Source organism: Neofelis nebulosa, chromosome 9 (assembly GCF_028018385.1).
Source record: "Neofelis nebulosa isolate mNeoNeb1 chromosome 9, mNeoNeb1.pri, whole genome shotgun sequence".
Lineage (NCBI taxonomy): Eukaryota > Metazoa > Chordata > Mammalia > Carnivora > Felidae > Neofelis > Neofelis nebulosa.
The window spans coordinates 25,439,210-25,466,199 of record NC_080790.1 but is presented as its reverse complement, the minus strand read 5'-3'; the positions used below and the strand labels follow the sequence as shown (position 1 = coordinate 25,466,199).

General features: G+C 48.0%; 1 protein-coding gene across 2 annotated transcripts; it reads left to right on the top strand.

Moving 5' to 3' along the window:
• The first annotated feature begins 1,165 nt into the window (after positions 1–1,165).
• CAPN14 (calpain 14) lies at positions 1,166–26,990 on the top strand. Of its 2 annotated transcripts, XM_058686339.1 has the most exons (21): positions 1,166–1,425; positions 2,672–2,741; positions 3,565–3,683; positions 3,820–3,956; positions 4,428–4,602; positions 5,210–5,275; positions 7,881–7,966; positions 9,249–9,323; positions 10,390–10,553; positions 11,708–11,871; positions 12,395–12,403; positions 14,579–14,784; positions 15,756–15,792; positions 16,519–16,575; positions 18,069–18,126; positions 20,694–20,758; positions 22,068–22,136; positions 23,024–23,102; positions 23,711–23,827; positions 24,180–24,235; positions 26,570–26,990. In XM_058686339.1, the coding sequence occupies exons 1-21, from the start codon at positions 1,201–1,203 to the stop codon at positions 26,594–26,596; spliced, it is 2,061 nt and encodes a 686-aa protein (XP_058542322.1). In that variant the 5' UTR covers positions 1,166–1,200; the 3' UTR covers positions 26,597–26,990. The 2 variants fall into 2 exon arrangements, with proteins under 2 accessions (XP_058542322.1, XP_058542323.1); XM_058686340.1 differs by lacking the exons at positions 1,166–1,425; positions 2,672–2,741; positions 3,820–3,956 and having other exon boundaries at positions 3,581–3,683.

Below are 26,990 nucleotides of genomic sequence, written 5' to 3'. Positions count from 1 at the left end.
CCCATTGGCTTGCAGAGCTCTTAACATGAAGCTTGTTGACGAGCTTCAGAAGGAGGATCCATTGATCTCCTGAAAATGTATGTAAAATTTTGCATGTCATTGACTGTCACTTAGGAGTGCTGTGGTTGCTTGTAACAGACACAACGATGGTTGACATAGAGAACCCTGCAGAGTCTGGCCACCACTATGGCTTAAATAAGCAAATGGATTATCTTTCTCATGTAATAAGTCTAGAGGCAAGCCACCAAGGCTGTACGTTTGTTCAGGGAAATCATCAAGATCCAGACTCTTGGCATGTGGCTTTCTCCTAGTGATCCCAACACAGCTACTCTATCTCCAGGTGTTACATCTGCTTTCTAGGAAGGGGAAAGGGCAGAGGTCAAAAGTGGTGCCAACTGGGAAAGCTGGTAAAGTCACAGCTTTTCCAAAAGCCCCACCTGATAGATTACCACGTTGATCTAATTGGCCAGCACTGTATTGGTGGCCAACTTGTCCTACAAGGAGGTCTTGGAAATCAAGTTTTATAATTGAGTGACCCAAACTGGGATCCTATTAATAAGGCAAAGGAGTGAATGGGTAGGTAGAGACAACTGTCAGTATTTGCCATGATATGTATGTGAATGTTTTTTTTGTTTTTTTTTTTTTTTACATTGCCAAAAATGTCTTTAAGGAAGGAGTTAATTTTGAAGAGAATATAGAAGGAGGAAAGTCAGAGACGGGGAAGGTGCAGGAGGAAGGACGTGTGCGAGTGTAGGGGTGATGGCAAGCAGGCTCTGCGGGGCAGGACAGAAGGCGCAGCCACTGCTCCTTCCTTGTCTGGCACCAGGACCCTCAAGCCCAATGGACTGAGCTTCTGCTTCCTGCTGCCCTCCTCCCCACCTCCCTGCTAAGCAGAAGTGTCCCAGTGACATTGGCATGGTCACAGGCCCAGGACCCAGCCTAAGGCTGACGACACCCCTCTTTTCCCTCAGGCCTTGGTAGTGGAGCCTGGACCCCCAACTCGAGCCCCAGCACTGGAGCAAGCGCTCAAGGACCCTCACTCTCTAGGCCGAGAACTGGCCCAGGTGCCCCAGCCCATCTCACTTTCTCTCCATCCTTCTCTTCTCTGGATGCAGCAAGTAAACTGAACATCAGCTCTCCATTCCAGGAGCAACAGAGACCATCCCAGAAGACCCAGGGGGTCCGTATCCACACTCTGCCATGTCTCTGTGTCTGTCTTTCCGAGGCAGATGGAAGATGGGGCAGAAGAACTCACTGGGGGGCTCCTCGCAGCTCCCCAAGCAGGACTACAAGGCCCTGAGGGAAAGGTGCCTGATGGAAGGCCGCCTCTTTGAAGATGATAGCTTCCCGGCCAGCCTGTGCTCTGTGGGCAGTGGGCCCCTATTGCGGAAGCTGCCGCCCGGCCTGCAGTGGAGGAGGCCTCTGGTAAGGGGGGAGTTGTGGGCAAGCATCCCCTCACACACACACACACACACACACACACACACACCAGGTCAGCCCAGACCAAAGAATGGTGGAGTGTTCCAGATGCAGCATCTTACTCACTGTCATTGATTTCCATGTGAGGGGAATGGGGGAGTGCCCACATTCCTATTTTCCAGATGGAGAAAACCAGGGGTGATGCTGAGAGGGGACTGAGGTGTGCCTCTCTCTCAGCTCCTCCCCAGAAATACACTGGGCAGCTGTGGCCAAAGTACTGTCTGACCTCATCTAAGATGGTAGGATGCCCTGAGTCTCTGCTGAGGCCATCTGCAAAGAGACACATTTTCACATATCTTCACTCCCAACCCCAAAGTCAGGCCCATGGAACACGTAAATTAAGAAGCTATTAATCACTTTACAACAATGTTCTTCACTTTATAAACTGCTCTGATGGTTCCTTTAAAAGGCGACTTAATGTGTTCAAAGGCAGTCTGGCCCCCGCCAAACTTGATTTACACAAACGATTTCCCAATCACATCTATAACAAAGTAAAGTCAGTGTGTGCTACAAATTCTCTACTCTTCTGTGCCCGTCCAGACTTCTCATCAAAGTCTGCAGCCCCAGACCAAGTCCCTTCTGTGCATAAGATTCCCAAGTGGGCTTCCCAATCTAGAGAGCAGCCAAGATTCTACTTTTCCCAGAAAGTTTGGAAACTGCTGACATAGAGTCTGTCATACACCTGACCTCAGGAGAGCTGTGCCAGTGCAGAACCCCAGGGGTTTGGTGCTTCCCATGAAGCACAGACCACCCCTCCCCACCTCCCATCACCACCTTGCCCCATGTCTCAGCATAGAAAGGCAAAGAAACCATTATTTTGGGGGGTGTGGTGGGAAGGCGTAGGACGACAGTGAGGAGAATGTGAAGATCTCTAGGAAAACATGAGAACACCTTCCAAAAGACATACTTCCATTTTAAACAGAAGCTCTAAGAAAAGGCATTGTGGGTACCAGCCCTGTATCTCAGTGCCCACACAGAGTTCTCCAAGACTCCGGCTTACGTGGGCTGCAAGAAGGAGTGAGAAGTACGGTGGGCTGAATCCATATGCCAGACTGTCTGGGCCAGCCCTGCTTTCACATGTATCCTATATCTATGTCCCCACAAGTCCAGTCCTGGGGTATGGGAAACTACAGTCGCTGTAGCTCCAGGAACTTCTTCTTGGTCAGAAGGATAATTCTGTCTGTCACTGCAGGAGCTGCACAGCAATCCCCAGTTCTATTCTGCTGACACCAAAAGGCTGGACCTGTGCCAGGGAGTGGTAGGTAAGTCTGCACAGCCCCTGGAGACGTAGGCCTGGCACCTGCGAGCCTGGCCCAGCCCAGAGTGAGGGTAGGGAAGAGGAGAAGTGAGAGATCCCAATGGGGGAAAATGGCCACCCTGAACTCCACCTTGAAGTGCTGTGGCCTTGCTGGGAAAATGATAACAGCTGGTCCTCTGAGGATGTATGGGAATGCCCAAACTTGCCTAACAATAACCGTCATTACCAGTTGACAGGTGTAAGTTTTGTCTTGGGAGAATGTGCTCTCTCTACTCTAATCCCTTTAATGAGTCCTTTTCAGCACACCAGTCACTAGATACCCCAGATAGAGTCCAAGTAAGCCCATTCTCATCCCAACTTTCCTTTTAGGAGAATAGGAAAAAAAAAACCTTGGCCACTGGGGAAGGGAAATGTAGTGATACCCATTTCACAGACAGAGAAATGGAGTCCAGAAAGAGCTGAGGCTTTCTCAGGGGAACATAAATCACTTACAGAGGTAGGACTTTAGAAAAGTTTGGTTGTGTTTGGGTCCAAGTTCCTGAGGATGTGGCATTCAGGAAGCCAAAAGCTGGTCCAGGAATCTGACTTGATTCTTGGTGTCAAGTTGAGATTCCAGCCAATGCCCCTCTCCACCTCCTCCTCACTAACTGTCTTCCTCTAAGTAGATCTTTCCCTTCTGTGAAACTGGGCTACAAGTCCAGAGAGGATAGCAATTGGGACTAGGCATTTCTTACATGTGATAAGTCCTCAATAGATTCATGCAGACACTTGTAGAATGTGCCTGAATGTGTGGTACATCCATGCAGACACTGTACTCTCTGGCCTAGGTGACTGCTGGTTCTTGGCTGCTTTGCAAGCTCTGACTTTGCATCAGGACATCCTGAGCCGTGTCGTTCCCCTGAATCAGAATTTCACTGAGAACTATGCTGGCATTTTCCAGTTCTGGGTGAGTATCCTCCTGGTGCCCCAGCCCAGAGGAAGCCATAGGAAAGAAGGGTCTTGGAAGAGTCATGTCTTTGCCTCCTGAGCTGACTGCCTTCCATGGCAATCTTTACTCACCAGTGGACACTTTCTCCTTCCAGTTCTGGCACTTTGGGAAGTGGGTTCCTGTGGTGATAGATGACCGACTTCCTGTGAATACAGCTGGCCAGCTGGTCTTTGTCTCTTCCACTTACAAAAACGTGTTCTGGGGAGCTCTTCTGGAAAAGGCCTATGCTAAGTAAGACAACCACCAGAAATTTTTTTCCTTCCCTTCCCTTCCCTTCCCTTCCCTTCCCTTCCCTTCCCTTCCCTTCCCTTCCCTTCCCTTCCCCTCCCTTCCCCACTCTCTGTCTTTCTGTTTCTAACTCATCAATGCTGGGAGAGTGCAAGAGGAAGGAGGTACAAGAGCCACTGAGGCATGGCTCCTTGAATATAGAAGTGATGTATCCAGAATCTCTTATGTAGACTTTTCCCCATCTGAACAAGCAGTCAGGAATTTTCTCTTTTCCCTAATGGATGGAGTTACTTAACAAGGACAGGAAGTCAGAGTGTAGATTTTCCTTTGCCCTGGGGATGGAAGGAAGGAGTAACAGGTGCATGCCCAGAGAATAACCAAACAGGGGGTTCACTAGACTCACTTGGATCATCCTAGGCTACAATACAAATGCCCCTTCCCCTCTCCTCCCATGTTTACTCCTTCTCCGGGCAGGCTGTCTGGCTCCTATGAAGACTTGCAGCGTGGACAGGTGTCTGAAGCACTTGTGGACTTCACTGGAGGGGTGACAATGACCATCAAACCGGCAGAGGCCCCTGGCAACCTCTGGGACATCCTCACCTGGGCCACCTACAGCAGAACCCTCATTGGCTGCCAGACACACTCAGGGGTGCGAGTGGGTTGTGTGCTGGCAGAATGTCCTCTCCTGTTCCCATCCCCTTCATCCACCAACTTCTGTCCTCACCTCAGTGTGGGCCCTGACACTCCCACCCAGCTCCTATACCTAGAGTCCTGATGTTCAAACCAGAGCGGCCATGCAGAACCCTCGGGGTGGGCAAGGCCACAGTAGAATGCAGATGGCATGCAGACAAGGGTGCTGACAGTGACTAAGTATCACCCAGGGGCAAGACGCTTTACTAGCACAACTGGTCTTTACTGCCTGATTTAGGAACAACCAAGAACTTCTAACTAGAGTAGGGAGCTCTGGGTTCAGCCCTGCCTCCAGGAGCAACTGCCATGCCACCCCACATGATGGTTTAGCAGCTCTGAATCTGAGTTTGTCCTGTGTAAAATGGGATGGGGCTCGCCACAGAATGGCACCCTGATTTAGAGGCTCTAATGAGACTGTGGGTGCCGAAGAGCTTTGACCACTCTGAGGACACAGCGTGGGTCTCTCCCAGCCCTCCCCTTAAGCCCTTGCTTTGACCACACAGGTCCCTATGACCCCCACATAAACCGTTAGCAGTGGGCTGACAGGAGTTCTCTTGTCTCCACAGAAAGAGAGGGTGCTGGAGAACGGGCTGGTGGGCGGCCATGCCTATACCCTCACAGGAATCAGAAAGGTGGGTGGAACCAGCCCCTTTCTTTCTCTTCAGGCCCCTCTCCTCTCCCAAGGCTTCTCACCAAGGCTCTGGTGAGTGTTATTATTTGTGCCCAGTCTAGAGAGGCAAATTGTCTGATGGGTTTTCCAGGCCTGCTAAAGCAGGTGGTGGGTGCCCTGCACCTGTGCACCTGTGTTCTGGAGTGATGGGGTGGGTCTGGCCTTTGCCACCTGTGGGGCACCATCCCGGTCCCTCTTGCCCTGTGGCAGCCCAGCCGATCAGCCATCCAGCCCTGCTGGACTCCACCCCTTCCTTGAGACCCCTTCACTCTGGGCTGCCACTGATGACCTTCATATCTGGGGCTTCCCACCCAAATTCTTACTTCTTTCTCAGAAGTTCCTTTTCGTCAACCTCTCAGGTTCTTTTCATTGCTATTCATCTTTCTTCCCCCATTGAGGGAAAGATGAATCAGACAGGGTCCCTGCCTACACAGAGCTTATAGTCAGGTATGGAGACACATCATATGCAAAAATGGTAAGAAAGCAAAGTCGAAAGTTGGGGGGCCGATAGAATAGACAAAAGGATTTCAAGGTTCAGAGGGAGGAGAGAAGACATTCTCCTGATTGGGTTGGGGGAAGTCAGAAAAGACTTCGTAGAGGAGGTGACATTGAGCTGGCCCCTGAAGGGTGGCTGGTGAGGGCACTCCTGGTGGAGGAGGCCACACGGAAAAGCATGCAGGTAAGGAATCCACCGGTTCAGTCTTAAACACCCTCTGATGTCCCCTGGAGGGCCTGATGTCCCCAAGTCCCTGATTCCCTTTAACTGTTTTAAATTTCTTGAACTCCACTGCAACCTGACTTCTTCCTCCTCCCAGATCTGCACCAGTCATGTGTGTGTGTGTGTGCATGCCAAGAGCTTTTCACTTATTTTCATAGTCCTTTAACAAAACTTAGATTTTTATGTCACTGTGCTGTTGCAGAAGAATGAGAAGTGCTTCATGCAGTGCCTCAGAAAATCTCCAGAAAGCTGTTGAGTAGAAAAAGTGAGGGACAGGAGAATTTATATCATATGCTACTTTTTCTTTAAGAAAGAAAGGGCAGTAGGGGCACCTGGGTGGTTCAATTGGTTAAGTGTCTGACTTCAGCTCAGGTCATGATCATGTGGTTTATGAGTTTGAGCCTCTCCTCGGGCTTTGGATTCTGGGTCTCTGTCTTTCTCTGCCTCTCCCCCACTCATGCTCTGTCTCTCTCTCATAAATAAACATTAAATTTTTTTTAAAAAGGCAGTAATAATACATATTCATATTTGAATACAGAAGTATTCAAAGTGTTTGGAAGGAAGCATGGCTGTTAATGGAGAGGTCTAAGTAGGCAAGGGACTACTTAATACAGCGCTTTTCATATAATTTTTGTTTTCAACCATGTATTTTTACCTGTTAAAATCCATTTAAACAGGGGCACCTGGGTGGCTCAGTCAGTTAAGCGTCCGACTTAGGCTCAGGTCATGATCTCACGGTCCGTGGGTTCAAGCCCCGCGTCGGGCTCTGTGCTGACAGCTCAGAGCTTGAAGCCTGTGTCAGATTCTGTGTCTCCCTCTCTCTCTGCCCCTCCCCCACTTGCGCTCTGTCTCTCTCTGTCTCAAAAATAAATAATAAACATTAAAAAAATCCATTTAAACAAATGAGATGTAGTCGACTTGACATTTCATTGATGTTCCGTTTCTTTAGTTGATAATTACACCCTGCTTATGCAAACTGTTAACAGTAGGGAAGGGCAGGGTGAGGTCAATAAAGAAACTGTATTATTTTTGCAGCTTTTCAGTATAGCAGTTACATGTTTATGCCTATGTTTTGTTTCATGTTTATTTAACATATTTAACAAAATTTAGCACTTACTCTGCTCTAACTAGTGTCCTAACTGCTTTACAAATGTTAACTCAATCCTTACAACAACCCTGGGTGTGGGCATATTAGCCAAGTGGGGCTGCCATAAGGAATCACCACAAATCGTGTGGCTTCAGACAACAGAAATGTATTTTTTCCCAGTTCTGAAGCCGGCAGTCTGAAAATCAAGAGGTCATGAGAGCCTCTGAAGGCTCTGGGGGGCAGATTTTTTCTCAACTCTTCCAGCTGATGGTGGCTCCTGGCTTCCTTAGCTTGGAATGCAGAACCCAATCTTTTCCCCTATCTTCACTTGGCCTTCTCCTCTGTGTCTTTCCCCCTCTCCTTCCCTTCCCTTGTCACTAGATTTAGGATCCACCCTCATTCAGGGTGATTTTATCTCGAGATCCTTAATTTAATTACATCTGCAAAGAGCCTTTTTCTAAATAGGATCACCCTGACAGATTTTGGGTAGACCGGACTTTTGGAGGCCGCCATTCAACCCATTGCAGCGAGATGTGACAATTAGCTTTACTTTACAGATGAGGGAACACAGAGGTTAAGGAACTTGCCGTAGGTCTCAGCAGCTAAGAAGCAGCAGAGCCTTCTTCTCTTCTCTTAACCCTCAGTGCCTTTAATCTTCCCTTTCAAGGTCTCATCTGGCAGGCACAAGTCCCACCTAGATATCTGCAACATTTGCATCTGGCACTCAGCCCAGCCACCTAAATTGCGACTCCTTTTGCACAGGTGACCTGCAGACACGGACCAGAATATCTAGTCAAGCTGCGGAACCCCTGGGGCAAAGTGGAATGGAAAGGGGACTGGAGTGACAGGTGAGCGCCTGACACCGGCTGCCAGGGGCCAGGAGGGGACGGGGCAAAGGAGCTGGCCTCCTGCACACAAAGGAGCTGGCCGCCTGCACACAAATTCACAAGTGTTCTCTTCGGCTCCAGCCTGACAGGGGAGGTTTCAGATTGTGAAGGTCAAGCTCTCACATTCATGAGATGCTTAATGATATATAGATTGTGTTCTCATTCATTATAATAATTGAGCTAATGTTTATTGAGAGCTTGCCAGCCCTGTGCTAAGCGGCTTTGAATATTTTTTCTCCCTGCCCATGTTTATTTTTCTATTTATTTGGAAGTAAAAATTGCACTTACTTCACATGTGCGGAAGTCTCCCCTATTTGCATATTTCCACCAAGTACTTTGAATTTTCATTACCTCTAGTCCTCTGACCAATGCTCTTGTAAGGTAGGGCGTTTTATCCCCATTTTACAGATGAAGATGTTGATGCTTTAGCGAAGGAATTCCTCGAGGTCTCTCAGCATGACTCGAGCAAGGTGTTTGGAGTCTAACCCAGTGTTCTTTTCCTGGTTCAGTGTGCTCTTGAGCCTGCTGAGTCAAAGGTAGACTATCTGGATTGGCCTCAACCTTCTGGTGACCGGTCACGACCTCTGGGCTTTCCGCTATTATCGCTATTATCGGAATGTGATTCCCTGTGTCACCCTCCAGGTATTTAGTTTTGGGCGGAGTCTAGGTGACACTGGTCTAGGTGACATTGTTCCCCTTTTCTCGGGGTCAGAACCCTGTGCTGCCTGCTGTCTAACATCTGAGAACAGGTTTTTTTGTTTGTTTGTTTTGTTTGTTTCAATGTTTTATCCCACTTTTAGTTGTTTATGGTGGGGAATTGACGCAGGGAAGCCTTAACTCCTTCACGGTCAGCAATGGAAGTTCAGAACCACGGGCTTTGAAAATACAGAGTACCAATGTAGGCTCAAATACTCTCAGACATTTCATAACTTTGTGACTTCTGGAAAGTGAATTAATCTCTTTTAACCTCTGTTTCCGAATCTGTAGAACGGCAATAAAAATTGTGGTCAGCCTTACATGAGAGAAAGTATGTCGAGAGCCTGGCCCAGAGCTTGGGGCACAGGGAGGGATGAGTTAAGGTTACATGTTACTTTTATAAAGCAGGACGTGAAGTGTGGCTGTCTGCAAAGCAGCATGAAGATGAGGTAAATAATGACATGGCAGAGGATTTACTAAAGCATCTCTGCCACGTCCTCTGCAACCCTTTCATCCCCCCTCGGAAACATCCCTTTTCTATTTTCAGCTCGGGTATGTGGGAGCTACTGAGCCCCAAGGAGAAGATTCTGCTCCTGAGGAAAAGCAATGACGGAGAATTCTGGTATCTGACTCGGGGACTCAGGACAAACACCCTAGCTTACATTTGGGTACCCAGCCTATTTATCGGTTGCCATGTGTATGCCAGGCACCTCTTGTGTAGAGATCAAGAAGACCCACTAGGGGCCCGCAGTCTAGCGGGCAAACAGCCCCTGCAAACGGTCACAGTCTCTACAGTGAGACCTGTGACTGCTGGTGTGGGGCTCAGTGGACCCTCAAAGCAGAGCAGAGGGCTGGCTGGCCACCTCCTTCTCTCTGACTTGCGCTCTGTCTCAATGCACTCAATCCTGAGGTTTTGCCTTTCCTGGCCTGAAAGGAAGATGAGATTATAAACTCTGAGCCATCTTACTTGCACCCCCCAGAGCGCCATGACATGACTCCCACCTGCCCCAAAGCCACTCACCCCTTTTTTATGAAAAGCCACCAAGACACCCTGAGCTAATATGGTTTCTGGGTGTCTGACATGAGCCCCATTTGTTCCCTTTGCCCTTCTCTTTTTGCCCTTACTCTTAACTTCCACCCTTGTTCCCACGGGCCCCCTTCTCCCGTTCTGCACCCGTTCTAGACAGCTGCGACCCCTCTCTCTTTGGAAGTCATCACTGAACTCCAAAGCCCTAAAAATACTATTATTTCCACTTTACAGATAAGTAAACTGAGCATCAGCCAGTTTGGCTAGCACGCTTTGAGCCACAAAGTTGGCAAGTAGGGGCTAAGAATTTTATCAATTTATAATTGAGAACCGACTTGTGCAAATATTATCAAACATTTGTATCTTAATTGGCTAGTTATGAGTGCCTCAGTTCAGCTTTATCACCGCAATCAGCGAAACAGGAACATTGCCACCAGGCACCCATTGTGGGAGGCTGCTTGCAGCCACGGGTAGGGGGCAGGGGGGTGGTCCATCACCCCCGATGCACCCTCACGCTGATCTAGCCAGCTCTGCTCTCCTGTGTCCAAGGCCAGCTCAGCAGGGTGTGGTGTGGGGCTGGGGCTCGTGGGGCAGCTTGGTTCCAGCCCCCACTCTGGTCCTGATGAGAAGATGTCATACTATTCCCTCTTCCTCTCCACAGGATGACACTGAAGGACTTTAAAACACATTTCATGCTTCTGGTCATCTGTAAACTGACCCCGGGCCTGCTGAGTCAGGATGTGGGCCAGAAGTGGACATACACCATGCGGGAGGGAAGATGGGAAAAGGGGATCACGGCCGGTGGCCCGATGAAGTCACCCCGAGGTAAGCACGTGCACAGGAGCTGGCCCTTGGGGCTAATGTGGCAGCTTGGCCAGCAGGGGTGGGGATGCGGACAGAGCTGCTGGGGATGGTGGTGAGGCCCTCACCCTGCATGGGCCATCTGACTGAGGCGTGGAGGGACTTCACTGACCGAGCTGTGTGCTCTGGCCCTGGGCTGTGTCCTCCTCGGCACACATGCCACAGTAAAAGGGTGGCTTAAATCTTTGATTTTAGGACAAGGTCATTTCCATGCTGAAATAACCACTCTTTCTTTCTTTCTTTCTTTCTTTCTTTCTTTCTTTCTTTCTTTCTTTCTTTCTTTCTTTCTTTCTTTCTTATCTTTGTTTTTAAGAGAGAGAGAGAGAGAGAGGGAGAGAAATAGAGAGAGAGGGAGATACAGAATCTGAAGCAGGCTCCAGGTTATCAACACAGAGCCTGACGCAGAGCTGGAACTCACGAACTGTGAGATCATGACCCAAGCCGAAGTCGGACACTTAACCGACTGAGCCACCCAGGCGCCCCGAAATAACCACCCTTTAAAGGCAGGAGTGAAATGGTAACTTTATCATCTGTATCAGCCCCTCCTTGCCTACGGTTTTGGTAGTGACATAACATCAAGGATTCCTAGCTCACCGGTTACAGGGGGCAAATGTGTCTGAACTCTCCAAGTGGAGAGGTTTGGTGACTGTGTCCTTTTCTCCACAATGGAGGTGCTGAGCCATCTCTTTGGAAGGAAAGACCCATGGGGTATGGTCTCAGCCGGCCAGACGCCCTTTGCTCCGGCTCCCCCCTCCTGCCAGAGAGGTCCGCCCCAAGGCTCAAGCTGCCCTTCAGCTAAGGCTTGGTCCGTGTTAAAATGCAAACCTCCCTGAGGTCATGGACATGTTCTCCTCCATTCATGAATGCAGTCACTTCATCGGGCAGTGAGTGCGCTGGGTGAAGGGGCTACAGCAGCAAGAATACTCCGGTCTGCATGTCTATGGCAGAACACGGGGTGAGGAGGTGGAGTGGGAGGGTGGATAGAGGGGAGGCTGAGAACCCGACTCTGTCCACATGGACCTCTGGGTGGCAAGCCCAGGGGAGGCATCCTGGGTCTGTGGGAGCCAGATACTAGGGGCGTGGGGAGGCCTGACCCACCTCTCTGTGTTCTGCTGCAGACACATTCTGGAAGAACCCGCAGTTCCTGCTGTCTGTCTGGAGCCTTCAGGAGGGCAGGAGGTTCTCGATGCCCTGCAGTGTGCTGGTGTCCCTGCTGCAGAAGCCCAGGCACAGGCACCGCAACTGGAAGCCTCACCTGGCCATTGGCTTCTACCTCTTTAGGGTAGGTGGGCCTCGGGGGCATGTGGCCTCGCAGGGCGTCTCCCACCACTGGTCATCCTTTCTTCTATTTCCCGACTTCCTCCCCATCTGCCTCTGTCTACAAACAGACCTGGGTGCAGGCCTTGGCTCCGTCCCTTAGGAATATGTCATCTGGAACAAGTCACCTCCTTGCCCCTGAGCATCAGCTTCCTCTGTAAAGTGGGGACGATGATATTTATGCAAAGGGTAGAGTAAAAGAACATCACGCACCAGGACTTTATTGTGGTGCCCGGCACGCAGTTTCTATAATCAGTACTGGTGGCTGGTGTTCTTTTCCTCTCCCAAGGAGCCAAGGTTGCCTTCCCTCACCCTTTTCCAGAATTCTTGATGATGGATTAAAATGTCCCTGACTAGAACAGCAAGTCTTAAGGGAGGGAAGGGGGTCTCTGGCTAGAGCCTCCCTATACATCAGCCTCTGTCACTTAGGGCTTGTGCAAGAGTTGGATTTGTGCCTAATGAGGTCTCTCTTTTTTTGTGTGTTTCAGTTGAGCAAGGTGAGTTCCACACTTGACCAGCTGGCCCTGGTTTGGAGTGATGTCACCTGTGAGGTTCAGCTTGACCGTAGCAGCCTTACATAAGGAGCTACGAGGATGTCTGGCAAAAATGCTGGCTTCCCGTGTGTGTAAAAGAAATGAGTGCTTGCCAAGGACCCTGAGAAATCCTTCTGCATCTATAGGGAGGTCTCCGAGCCTGGTGCAGAACCAATAAATTTTAGAATTTATTAAATCCCTACATAAATAGCTAGAGGCTGTCACAGCATAGGGAGAATGGTAATCACATCCTTGCCTGAGTTTTGAAGCTCATAATAAAACAGATCTATAACATATGGGACATTGGGAGACCATGCAGCCCATCTCCTTGGAGACAAGGGGCAAAGGCTCAGGAAAGTGGGACAGAAATCCAGGCAGAGGGCAAGAACCACTCTGTCCCTTACCTGCAGTGGCAGCCTAGAAGGATCAATTAAGGTTTGAGGTATCCCAGCCTCCAAAAGGGTGGCAGCTATTGTTTTGTTTCCCAAAGAAACAGGAGTGGAAAACTTAATTATTTGACATTAAACTGAATTTAACTGATTTTTTTTTTTTTAACAGAAACCATTTTTGCATTAGGTATCTTGGGTCAGTTTTGGTTTTTTCCCTCCTGTGGGAACATGAAGGCTCCCATAGTTGCCTATAAAATTTTAAAAATAGTTATTTATATCATGCATCTCTCTCTCTCTCTCTCTCTCTCTCTCTCTCCAAATATATATATATATATATATATTTGGGTCAACCTACAATTAAATTATAGACAGAACAAAACTATAAGCCAGTTCAAAATTTAAAAGACAAGGGGCGCCTGGGTAGCTTAGTCGGTTAAGTATCCGACTCTTGATTTTGGTTCAGGTCATGATCTCGTGGTTTGTGAGTTCAAGCCCTGCATCGGGCTCTGTGCTGATAGTGTGGAGCCTGTGTGGGATTCTCTCTCTCCTTCTCTCTCTGTCCCTCCCCCCACTCTCTCTCTCACAAAATAAATACAGTTTAAAAAAATTTTAAAGGCACGAAAAAAGTCATACATGGATAAAGTAAGCAGTTGATTCTACCAGGAACCCTAAACCTAGGACAGCTAATATGGCTGAGTATAAAATTTAGTTCTGAGATTCCTAGAGGCCAAGCAAAGATGGCAATAGGATGATTCCCTAGTTCTCATCATCTGATAAAGAAAGCATGCATCATCAGGAGATTTATTTTATTTCTGTGGCCTTGAGTAGAATCTGTGAAATATCTTTTTATGTGGATAGGTCACGTCTTTGTTATCTGTATATAAACTAGAGTGAGGATCCTGCTTATGGTCCTTGTCTCCCTCCACAACCCTGAGTGAGAACAAAGGAGAGAGGCAGCAAGAGAGAAAGATAGGGAAAGATAGAGAAATAAAGGAGGAAGAAAGGACAGAGAGAGAGAGAGAGAGAGAGAATCAGGGTGAGAGAGAGAATAAGAGAAAGGCAGTATGAGATAAAACAACAACAACAACAACAAAAAATCCACACGTGTCCAGGCAATGTCAGAGCCGGAGCCCTGATTCAGGTCCTCTGAACTTTTGTCCTACTCTCTTTCCCCTCCACTGAGATGATGTAGAATGTCCAATTTATCCATACATAGCTGTTATAATGTAGGCGGGGAGATGTTTGGCGGTCCACCTGTATGGGTGACCATAATCATGTCATAATTAACCTTGAAGTTGTATCGCATACATGGGGGCTGCCACAGGAAGTGTAAAGGACATGGACATTGGAGGCTCAGCTGCCCTGAGTTCCAACCGTGGCTGAGACTCTTACCCCCTAGGTGACCTTGGGTATATGACCTGACTTGTCTGAGCCTCACACCCTTAACTGTAAATGGAAAGTACAGGCCTGGTGACATTTCTCACATCATTTGTATATGATGTTGTTTTTAACATAAAGTCAAGTGAATTGACATGTCTACTCAGCCTCGCACAGGGTTCCAGCAACGGTATCCATTCCTGTCATGGTCTATTCTTTCATCTCCACTCCTCACCCCTTCACCCCTCCCCTGGAGCAGTAGGGTTTGGCTAATCAGAGACCACCTTATCCTGTCTCCTGGCCAAGGGCCCCAGGCCAGGCTACACACCCTGAGGATCACCTTAACTGGGACTCTTCCGTCCTCCACCCACAGCACTATGGTGACCAGAGGAGACTGCCCTCTGAGTTTTTCTGGAAAAATACCCCCATAAGATGGCCTGAAGCATTTCTCACAGAGAAAGAAGTGAGTCAGGAACTGCAGCTGGAGCCAGGGACATACCTCGTTGTGCCCTGCACATCCAAGGCTGGCCAGGAAGCAGAGTTTGTCCTGAGAGTATTCTCCAGGAAACACATCTTTCAGTAAGGACATGGGACTTCCCTGGAGGTGGGGGCCTTTTGGGGCTAGGGGAGATACAGAAGGTGAGGTGGAAATGGCAGAGGACGGGGTCTGTGGCCAACACAGAAGAGGGGTAGGGAGAGCAGGGAGCTCCCTGCATGGAGAGCATCCTTCTCCTCTTCCTCCCCGCTCTCCTTCTAACAAATGAACAGTCTGCTAGACATTCAAGAGAAAGAGCTACAACAAGCTTGGCCCTTGCCCTCTGGAAGCTCAGGGCCTGGAAGGGATGGGACATATGAGTAGTTATTTATGCTATCCTGCATCCAGTGCAAGCATTTATCTGCACAGGGTGTTAGGAGAACACCAAGGAAGAGCATCTGAACCAACCTTCCATGGTCCTGGGGGGAGACAGGGCTGACTTCAGGGAGGTGTTAGTTTCTAGGAGATGCATAGAGGGGATTGGGCAGATGAGGAGAGGCCGTCATCAATGAGCAGGCTCAGATGCCATAAGTGTGTGTAGGTGAATCAATATACAAACACATTCCAGCCCAACTTATTCTTCTGCTTATGATTGTTTTGACACGACAGCCCCTCAATGCTTAGAATCCAGTTCCCTTTCTTTTTTTCTCCATGGTTTGGCTCTGGGTAGTTTGACTTGACCTCAAGCCTCACTGCCTGTCGGTGCTGAGTCATACGTATGAGTAGGAGTAGTTCAATGTGGGTGGAAACAACAAAAGGGGCTTGGTGTGAGCAAAGGCGGGGAGATGAGGAACATTGCCAGGCATGTTGGGAGGGACAAGCAGTGTGCTGGGCCACATGGCTGCTCTGTCGACTTCAAGCAGGAGATGTGAGAGTAAGGCATGAGAGCTGGGCAAAGCCCACATGGCACAAGGCTAAGGAACTTGGAAGATGTGTTCCCAGGGGAGGGAGACTGTTGGCCAAAGTGCTCCCCAGATGATCCCAAGAAGTAATTCTGCCTTCTGTTTTCCCTCAGTGAAATTGGATGCAATTCCAGTGCTGTCTTCTCTAAGGTACGTAAGCAAGTGGGATTCTACATGCAGGACTGTTTCCAAAGCCAAGATGGTGGGCTTCTCCCCTCACATTCAGGCTGTGGGGGAAAGTCGGCAGATCCTGCAGACCCTACTCCATGGCACCCATACTTCATTACCTGTTGTGCCCTGAGGGCACCCAGGTTCTGCTGTTTTTCTATAATTTTAAAAAATTTATTTATTTATTTATTTATTTATTTGGAGATAGAGAGCATGAGTAGGGGAAGGGCAGAGAGAGAGAATCTCCAGCAGGCCCTGTGCTGTCAGTGCAGAGTTCAATGTGGGCTCAACCTCATGAACCATGAGAGCATGACCTGAGCTGAAATCAAGAGTCAGACCCGACTGAGCCACCCAGGCACCCCCAGGTTCTGCTGTTTTTGCACCAGAGGAGCTGTCCTGGTCACATCCTTCTGGTCCATCCTTGTCATTGAGGGTCCAGAGCCCCAGGTACATGAATGATACATTTACTTGCTTTTGCTACTTTCTACCTGGTGTTTCTTTTGCCCATTTCACTGCTTGCTACTTCCCCAAAGGCAGTGAGAATTGGAGAAACAAAGAATGTGAACATGGTGGTAGAAAACTTAAGACAATGTGCAAGGTCAAACTTAGGGATTTCTGGGGCCTGAGGGTCATGAGACGTTAGTGTACCCATGAGTGTCCACGTATCCAGGTGAACGACTAAGTCTTTCTGTGTGTCTGTTCCTATAGGAAATAGCAGACGAAAATGAAGGGCAGGATGAATTCTTCACTAAACTCTTTGAAAAGGTAAGTTGACCAGGTGTGGTGGCGAGCAGTGGGCGAAGCCGGGGACTACGTACTGACCCTGTGTACAAAGCATGATGTAAGGCTGCTCTTTGCCAGACTGCCACTTTCTATTTAAGTCCTCAAGTTTTTAGACAACTGGGGGAAAGTGGACTGTCTCCAGAAGGCTCCTGTAAAATGCATATCTCTTCTTGGAAGCAACATTGATCAGTTGTAGGAGAAACAGCTTTAATCTTTAATCCCCGAGAAAATGGACTATAGTAGAGCCAAGAGTCAGTGTCGGTAGTGGCTCAGAGCATGGTCATGACAAGCCCTAGCACTCTGGGAGAGCCCAAGGAGAAAGATCCCTTGGGTGGTCACCTAGAGAGGGGATAGGGCTGGTAAGAGGGCATTAGGGAAGAGGAGGGCCTGGGGCTACATACCTGGTTCCCTTGAGTTCTTTCCTTGGGTTGACCCAGATCAGGAGGCCAGTGATATGTGTGCAAGGCTCTGGAGGCCCCTGTCCCTAACCTTTAGGACACTAAATCCATTGAGGAATACAGCAAGAAATACTCTAGAAATATGGGGTCTGACACCTTAGTGAGGTCATTAAAACTAGAAGACCATGAGCTCCTTGTGTTCATAACACTGGATTTAATTCACAATGTACCTGCACCTATGTTCTCTCATATTCACCCCTGGAATTTTGCATAATGTAGTCAGAGAGGATAGTCAGACTCTTACATAAGTTGTTATAAAGGTTTTCCTCCATACCAGAGGTTTCCAAACATTTTCTGTTGCAGTCCTTTTATCTAATGGAATCTCACCAAGAACCCCAATATGTAAAAAACAGATTAAAAAAAAAAGGTAAATTGTGAGTACGTATCTATTTCATAAGCTCAACTGTATGTTGCTTGTATTTCATTTATGTTTTTTAAAGTTAAATGTTAATGTAAAGGATTGCTTCTGAGAAACTCTGAAATTAAAATTTGGAGCCTTGGCTGAAGATGCCTTATTAAGAATAAAATTCACTGGCACCTGGATGGCTCAGTCGGTTAAGCATCTGACTTCCGACTTCGGACCAGGTCATGATCTCACAGTTCGTGAGTTCGAGCCCCACATTGGGCTCCATGCTGACAGCTCAGAGCCTGCTTTGGATTCTGCTATCTCCCTCTTTCTCTGCCCCTCCCCTGCTCATGTTCTGTCTCTCTGTCTCTCAAAAATAAAACATTAAAAAATAAAATCAAATTCAAACCAAATAGCTTGCCGAAATTTGAAGGATCTTGATAAAACCCAATTTGAAAATCACCATTATTAGTCTGCTTCTTAAGAGCCCTGCCCTGCTGGGGTCCTCGGGACTTGACCCCCAGAATCACTTATTCCACCCAGAAATGGCATGTGTACCATGCTGAGCTGATGCGGGAGTGGACTCCCAGCCCTCTTTTGTGGCGGCCGCTCTGCATCTAATGAGCCTTCGGTAACGATGGTTTTCTCCTGCCACTCTGCTTCCCCTTCAGTATCCAGAAATAAACGCAGTGCAGCTGCAGAAGGTCCTGAACCACATGACCTGGTCAAGTGAGTATTTCAGAGTCATCCTGTAGGACTCCGGGGACACAACGTTGCTGAACCCTGGGTCTGTTCTCTTTCCCCTGTGAGCACATGAATTGCTGCACAATGGTCCCCCAGACAGCTGTGTCTTACATCAGGGGGTCATGTGGTCTGAGAAAGCAGTAGAGAAGTTTATGTAGCTTGGAAAATAGTGTTTTGGTTTTGGAGGTTTTCTTGCTTAGTTGGAGTGTGTAGAGATACATGGCTGTGAAAATAAATATTTCTGAAGTTTTGCTAGCTTGAGAATTTGAGTAGAATATCCGAGTACTTCTTGGCATATAAATTCTGTGTGGAAGACCATACCCAAGCTGGTACATAAATCTTAAGTATTGACGAGCTGACCAGGGAACGTTCTAATGAACTCGTATTTAAATTGACCAACCTATAAAAATCAAAGGAAGGGAGCACATTCCCTTAGGGGGCTGCAAATGGCTAGTGTGGATGCCTTCATATGACGCTTGAGATAAATTATTAGGAAAGCTTAAAGTCCATGGAAAAATGTTTATATGTATATTTTAAGAGAGAAGAACATGATTTCTCTGGGGAGGAAGAAGGACTTCAAAATGAAAAAAGTAAACCAAACAATTAAAGGGTATTTGCCACCGAAGATATGTTATTACTTCTCCTTTATGTGAAACCAAGACTTCAAGTCCAAACAAATTGTAGTCCAGGGTGTTGTATAGCTCAGGGCTTGGAATAATTTCCAGATGGTTCCTCAAAGCCAAATTCAGGTATCATAAAAGAGCCAGAAGGAGAGATTCTAGAAACTATAGACTATAAGAGCTCCCCCACATCTTGGAGGGAAAAAGTCTAGGGAAATTATCTAGAAGAGATAGCGTGTGCACATCTATAATTTTTTAGATTATTTGATCACAAGCATGCAAAATGGTGTTCCAAAGAGTGTATGGGCAAATTGCTTTCTTGTAGTCCTTTGAGAGAATTTCTGGATTGGCAGACCAGAGAACTGTGGATTTGGGCAAAATACTTGGTAAACTATCTGATGATAAATTATGACATGTGGGTTGGAAAGTAGCAACAAGAGATGTGTTCCATTCCCAAGAGTTATATAAATATAAAACCAGAGGGGTAATTCTATGTTATAGATGAGAGTCTCTAAGTATAGACGAGGGTCTCTGGTTTCTACCCTTGGTGCCCTTCATCTCCCCAGCTTTTATCAATGACTCAGAAGAAGACATGGGAGGTAGGCTTTTCAGATCTGCAGATGGCACAAAGCTGGGAGGAATCATTAACATAATAGATAGCAGAATTGAAAATGCTCACAACAGACTGTGCCCAAAACCAAAAAGATGAAACAGAGTCGGGTTGATAATGAAAAACTGTCATTTCATTATTTTTTTAAAAATTAATTGCATAAGTTCCTAACAGAAGAGATCTCATTTTTGTGGAGGTTTATGTGAAAGATATCTGGTTAATTTCATTGACCTGGAGCTTAACACAAGCTAACAGTTTCAAGTTGCTGCTAAATCAGCTCATCTGAATTCGGGCTATATTTAATGAAAACATTTAGATTTGTATTTTTGAAATTGTGTTGCAAGAAAGATTAGAGACTAAGAAGTTTTAGGAAGTGTTCCATGAAATAAAAGGGGTTAGATTCTGCGGTCAGTTGTGCTTGGGAAATTCTTCATTAAACAAAAACAAAATTTCCGTGTTGGCTCCTCAGTACCTATTATATGCTAAGATGCATGGTGAATGGAGAAAAAGGGTCTATAGATACAAAATATTTCAAATGTATTTGAACTCAAAACACTTTCTCTGCAGAACATCATCTTTGGAACATAATTTTGGGGAAGTGCAGCTTGAAAATTTGGGAAGTCATAGCCCCATTGTTCTCTGCTCATCAAACTGTAGCTGAAGGAGTACGTTCCCGTCTTGGTTCTGCATTTTAGAGAGAAGGTGGCAAAGCATAGGGTCTAGAAGAAGGTGGAGAGGGTTTAGAAGCCATGTTTAGAATGCAGGAGAAACATCGAAGAGCAGACAGATGTCTGTTCATGCTCTTCTGGAGGCAGAACTTGGACTAGGGATTGAATTTTGCAGGCGGTTCTTTCGGAATTAACATAAATTTCTCCTGACTGGAGCTATCCGACCATGTGAAAAAGTGAGCACCCGTAACTGACAGACCATCCACCAACCACCTGAGGAAAGAAACCTCCCATTTAGGTGGAAGTTGAACAAATTAATGTCTCAGATCTCTTTCAGACTTGGGAGCCCGTGACTCTGTGAGGGTACCTCTCTCCTAGGTACACAGGGCTCCATTCATCTGACCCTCTGTGGAAGAAGACCAGGCTATAATCAGGTGTTCTCTGCAGGGTTTTATGGTGCTTTTTGGGTGTAGGAATCACCACTAAGCCTTCTCTCTTTTCCCTGCCCTCTTGTTCCTACTTCCCGCTACCCCCCATGAATGACAGTCATTAGAACCTACAGGTGGCCTAGATAGTGCTGCCTCTTACTGTTAAGAAAAGGGCTGTGCAGTCCTAGGGTGGGGCCCCATGCAGACTCTTTCTGTCCCTCTGCAGGTCTGGGGAGTGCCCAGCCTTTCTTCAGCCTGGACGCCTGCCAGGGGATCCTGGCCCTACTGGATGTATCTTTTCAGGTTTGTGGCAGGACGCATGCTGCTGGTGGAGAGCCTCGCTCTGGGCCAGGCTGCCTGGGTTTGAATCCCAGCCCAAGCACTTACTATTTGTGTGATCTCGGACACATCATGTAGCCTCGTTGTGCCTCCAGGTCCTTGTGTGCGCCATAGAGATGCTACAGCTCCTCTGTAGTATCAGTGGGAGAATGCAAATGGGGTAACCCAGGCAAAGTGTTTAGTGCTGTCATCAATTACATTTTCACTATTAGCTATTACTAAAAATAATCTTATTTCCTGATAGCAAGGATGAGGCAGCTGCTGGGTGGTGGTTAGTAACAATCCCCCAAGTAACAAGAAACTGTTACAAGAGCCTCAGGGTTCCAAGTTTTCATTTGGTGACAGGGCAGTGGCTGCTCGCCTTGACAGATCAGGAAATCAGAGCTCAGTAAGTTCAGTGCATGCCACAGACTCTGCCTTCCTGGTTCCAATGTTTCTAGCAAACCCTCTTTCTACGTGAACCATTTAATCACGGTTTAATTATCTGTACTACAGAGAGGTGTGTGAATGCATGGTGGGAGGGTTGTGAATACAAAAGCAGTCTTTATAGAAACTTTGCAGACAGCATGGACATCACAGGACGGGAGTCAGGTGCACAGGCATTGCAGGAGGTCCCAACCTCATCACCAGATGCAGGAAGTTCATCAGCCCCCCTTTTATCATCCACTCTAGAGGGGAGTGAGTACCCACCTCACCTATGAGGTGAAAATGAAGTAACGTAATTAAAGTGTGTAACTCAGGCCTAGAGCCACCTGAAGGACCCAGATGGAGGTGTGTGTGATGATATTTTGACCCAGTCTCTCTGAGGCAGGGGTATTTGGACATGGCTCAAAGCCACTCATTAAGCTTTTAACCTTTTCTAAAATGACTAAATAAAAGAGCCACCCTGTGACTGACCCCTTCCAGAAGTTGGTTTGAGCAATTAATAACATAAAAAGAGTTACTGTTTTTTATTTAAATCGCATCAAATTGGCTGGGTCGAACTCTCCTGTCTCACTAGATGGTAGCTGTTTTCATCACCATCATCACCGCCGTCATCAGACTTCTCCCAGTGTGGCTGTGTTCTGGCTCATTCTGTCCTTTCCTAGCAAGGGCGAGGGAGCCGTGGGCTGGACTGACCAGCCAGCAGAGGCCAAGTAGGGAGATCAGACATGGGACAGGGCTGTCCACAAATCGCGCACCGTCGTGTGGAGGGCCAGCTGCCGCTCTCAGAGGTGTGAGTGCAACTCCCCTGGCGGCTTTGACCTTAACCTTCTATCAGCTTAATGCGTCGGGTACCGTGAGCATCCAGGAGTTCAGGGACCTGTGGAAGCAGCTGATGCTGTGTCAGGTAAGAACGTGTCTTCACCACACGTCCCTGTGGGAGGGGCAGAGGCAGCAGCTCTGCAAAGCTGGGTGAGGCACCACTACCCCTTCAGCCCCGTGTACCCCACTCTTCACCCAATCTGCTCTACTCTCCCTCCGGTGGGCCAGCCTTCCCTCTCTCCCAAACTCAGAAAGCCTGTTGCAATAGTCTCCTGGATTTCTTTTCTTTTTTTTTTTTAAATTTTTTTTTTAACATTTATTTATTTTTGAGAGACAGAGCACAAGCAGGGGGAGGGACAGAGAGAGAGGGAGACCCAGAATCCGAAGCAGGCTCCAGGTTCTGAGCTGTCAGCCCAGAGCCCGATGAGGGGCTCGAACCCACGAACTGTGAGATGATGACCTGAGCCGAAGTCAGATGTTTCACTGACTGAGCCACCCAGGCGCCCCGATAGTCTCCTGGATTTCTAAAGTGCACGTCTGATCATGTTGCTTTGTTTGAGACTCTCCATGGTCTTCTGATAAAGTCTGAACTCCTTAGCATGGCATTTAAAGCCCTGCATCAAGTGGCTTCTTCCCATTTTTCCAGTTATTACTCACAACTGTCCCTCTCACCTTCCTGAGTCAGAAAGTTGGAAGCCCTTCAAGGTTTAGGATGATGTGCCTCAATCAAGTACATTTTGCTATACCCAGACTGTCCATCCCCGTGACAAAAACAAAAGCAAAAAATGCTCCCTTTCTCAGAAGCCCGGACCCTCTGCCTCTTCTCGTGCTGGCAGCAGGTGCTGCTGGCGGAGCCTCACGCTGGCCAATAGCAGCATGGATGCTGGGGCATGGCGGGGGCGGGGGGAGGGGGCTCTCATGTGGTGCACAGAAATGCTTGGTTCCCGAGCCTTTGGTGTGGCTTCTTTGCAGGAGGTTTTCCACAAGCACGACAGCAGTCACTCAGGATACCTGAACAGGACCCAGCTGCAGGCTGCCATGAGGGATGCAGGTAGGTGCAGGCCGAGCAGATGCTGCGGGCGGAGCGGAGAGGGGAGGGGTGCATGGCTTCTGAAGTAATTCCAATGTGCACAGTTGCTCCCTGAGTCCAGAGGCCCAAAGATGTGGATCTGCAAATAACAGAAGGATTTATTATTGCTATCACTATGGTCATAGCTAACATTTGGGGGGGGGGGGTTGGAACATCCACTCTCTCATGTAATCTTCAACACCGTGGGATAATCCCTACTTTACAGAGGGAGAAGTTAGAGTTCAGGCAAGTTAGGTAAGTTGTCTGGAGTTTGAGTCCAGGATGATCAGGCTCAAAAGCGGATGCTCTTGACCAGGGCTGCATAGACTGCCTCCTGCCTTGAAGGTCGGTAACCCGCTCACTAAAAAGATCCTCATGCTGGTGGCCGAAGGGGGCAGGAAGGGGGAGTTGAGATGAGACAAAGAAAATTGGCTAATAATTAAACTAATGAGCCCCACAAAAGAAGATCCCTGTGTTATCAGGATGCAGGTCCTGGAAGGGGAGGGACAATTTCAATCAAGGGGCCTCAGGTGGAGGGGAGGGGATATGAGGTCCCCAGCACACATGGCGGGAGTCTGTGTTCAATGCAGGAATCATGCTCAGCAATGACGTCTGCCAGCTGATGCTTATCCGCTATGGCGGCCCCAACCTCCAGATGGACTTCGTCAGCTTCGTCCACTTGATGCTGCGTGCAGAGAACATGGAGGGTAAGCTGGGGGGAAGGAGGCAGGGCCAGTGCTTCCTCTGCATGCCTCACAGATTGCCCACCTTCCCCCAGTCCAAGCAGGAGAGAAGACAGCTACCAGGGCGGAAACAATAGGCCAGGAGCTATGGGGCACGCTGGCTCTGCACCCAAGAAACCCAGCTATGTTGCTCCAAACTCATGTATACCCTGTCTGTCCCAGAGGCAAAGGTCTGAGGCAGTTCACTTACACTTGTAAAGTGCACACATGGCTGCACACAGGCTGAAACCGGGTTTGCAGGTGAGGGGATGGATGGAGGAACCAGTTTGTAATGTCTCCAGACACATCTGTGTTCCTTTCTGGTGCATGTTCACAGATGCCTTTCAGAACTTAACCCAAGATGGCAAAGGGATCTACCTCCAGAAGCCAGAGGTAAGCCCTTCTCTGTGGGGTTGACACACCTCATCTTAGAGAGAGGTAGTCACGGCATGTCCATGTGAAGGACCAGGGTTCTGGGTCCTTCATTCTACTGAGTTTGGGATGTAGCCCTGCCTTGACTACACCTATTTGTCTATTTGCCAGCTCTTTACGAAGCACTCACTCTGTGCTGGGCACCTATGCAGGGACCAGGAGACTGACTCAGGGGACCCAATAACTATGATTACAATAATGCCATGTGACAAATCCACCTAACTTCAGCAGTGACAGCAACACTCATGGAGCTCCCCGGCCACGTGGCTGGAAGTCAGTGGGTCTCAGCTGGCTGGCTCATGATCAGTGGGTGAATGAGGGGCTTTTCTGGGGTACCTTCATTGAGGAAGCTCTGGCCAGGCTAGTCTCATGGTCTCAGGACAATAGCAGAAGCACAGGGAAGTGAGCTTAAACACGCAGGGTGTCTGAGATCAGGCACATCGTGCCTTGCAACTCAATCTGTTGCCCAAAGCAAGTCACGTGTCCAAGCCTACTTCCAGCATTTGGGGAAAGAGCCTTCTCCTCGTCATGAGAGGAACATCAAAGTCACTTGCAGAGGGCACGGACACAGAGGGGGGTGAAGACCCAGGCCAGCAATGAAGTCCAGCACAGACAGTAATAAGATAGCTGGTCTGAATAGGGCATTTCACAGAGGCCTTTCTGGAGGAGGTGACATCGAAGTTGAAACCTTAAAGATCAGAAGGAGCCAGGGAGGCAGAGTGGAGAGTAGGAAAGGCTCCCTCCTCTAGAGGGAACATTGTGTGCAGTCCTGGCTAGAGTATAAAGAATGACAAAATTGGCTTAAGATGTCTGGAAAGATCAGGGTCAGATCTTTCTCAACAGCTGGCTTAGCCTTCCCCATAAAGGTAGGGATTCTGATCTGTCTGGATGTCCTCTTCTTGAACTTCATACAGTGTGCTTTGCATGTAATAGGAGCTTCACGAATGTTTGTTGAGTGAAAGAGGCGATAAACCGAGAGGACAAATCTGTGCCTGACACTGATTGTCTTGCCCGATCCTTCAAACCTCATGGATTTACTGTGTACCTGCTATGTGTCAGATGTGGTGCCAATTGGGTTTGCTGCAAAGACACTGGAATCTGGAATTAAACCATCTGCCCTTTCTTTGTAAAAACACATCTTCTATTTGGGCTGCTTAAAAAGGTCCTAGTAAAAGCTGAGGTTTCTTCCTTGACCTCAAATGTCCATTTCATGTAATATTTTCCCAAGATATTGGGACCCTCAGCATGCGTCTCACCTCAGTCATGGCCACGTCTGAGTGTGAAGGTAAGATTCAGCTAGAGGGACAATGGTTAGAATCTTCTGGGTCCATCTCCATCTCAAATCCCCAAGCTCATGTCCAGATCCCAAGCAGTGCTTCTATAGTGCAGACTCAGAGCTGGGAGAGCAGGACACCATGAAACAGGGTAGTCCACAGCCTGAGCAGACCCCAGCAATGCAATGTGCCATCACGGGAAGAGAACTGGACTGAGCCCCAGGTAGAACCCACAGCACTCCTATAACTAGCTGTGAGACCCTAGGCAAATCAACTTGAATAGATCTGGGCCTCAGCTTCCCCACATGTAAAATGAATGAGTTGGGCGAGGTGGTCTCTAAGGCCCTCTTCAGCTCTAACCACCTCTGGCTCCATGAGAAAGAGATCCTTAGGGCCATCCAAGGAGGCCTACAGGGAGTGGCAGCCAACTTGTTAGAATTTCACGCAGGTTTTCTCTGACGCCATTGGTAACTTCACATTATCATCTTCATCGCCACCATCATCAGTATCACCATTTTGATGTAATTGGCTTGGGGAGTGGTTTCTCCAAAGGTGTGTGAGTTAGAGGGGCTGTTCATCACACCCACATAAAGCTGTCAGACAAATGGGCCCTTAAATGTAAACATGTAGAATATACTCTAATGGATTTCTGCTACCCAGTTGGTCCACACACCTGCACACTGCTCTCATGAGCATGCCAAGTTGAATTCATGACGGAAAATTGCATTGAGAACTGAATACAGAATCAGCCTGTATCTTGGTTATCATCATTCACCGGCACCATGAGAAGTCAAGGTTGATTATATTTCAGGTTGATTTATACTTACTACCAGATGGTGTGGTCCCTCTGGCTAAACCATCCATTAATGTCCCGTCTCCGTGGCTTCCCAGGAATGAGGGGGAGGAGGTCCTAAGTCTTGTGTCAGCCTCCAGGGTCTGGTGACAGAGAAATGAAGCACCCTTAGCTGAATGTCACAGGTGGGCCTGCACTGACCGTAATTTGCTTCCCCAATATATTCAGTGGCTGATGATGACTCTGTACTCCTGAGAAGGCTGGAGCCCTGTCTGCCTTCACTGAGAACTCTGCATGTGGCTCAAAGGTAGCCTTTGACTGAAACCAATCCACATTCAGCCCATTTACTGTTCTTCAGGACCGTGTCTCCAGTCATCGCCTTCTCAGCTGGGAAGATTTCTTTTCTGCAGACCTTCCCCTTGGATAGGCAGTGTGCAAAAAGGGAAAGGAATTAGCAAAGATTGCCTTGGACTTGTAAAGACCAATTGTCATTCTCCAGCCACAACGTTGTCACAGCAGGGATGTCAGCTGACGTGGTCTAAGAAATCTGACTCCAGAGTTGGTATGTCAACCTTTAACAATACTGCCTCCATGGCTGTCCAATTTATTATTTTTTAACTTTGAAAAAATAAAGATTTATTACTTATAA

Coding starts and splice junctions, on each gene's coding strand:
- CAPN14 (XM_058686339.1), top strand. CDS start 1,201: ATGTCTCTGTGTCTGTCTTTCCGAGGCAGATGGAAGATGGGGCAGAAG. Junction 7,967..9,248: donor AAAGGGGACTGGAGTGACAG/GTGAGCGCCTGA, acceptor TTCTATTTTCAG/CTCGGGTATGTGGGAGCTAC. Junction 14,785..15,755: donor TCCAGGAAACACATCTTTCA/GTAAGGACATGG, acceptor GTTTTCCCTCAG/TGAAATTGGATGCAATTCCA.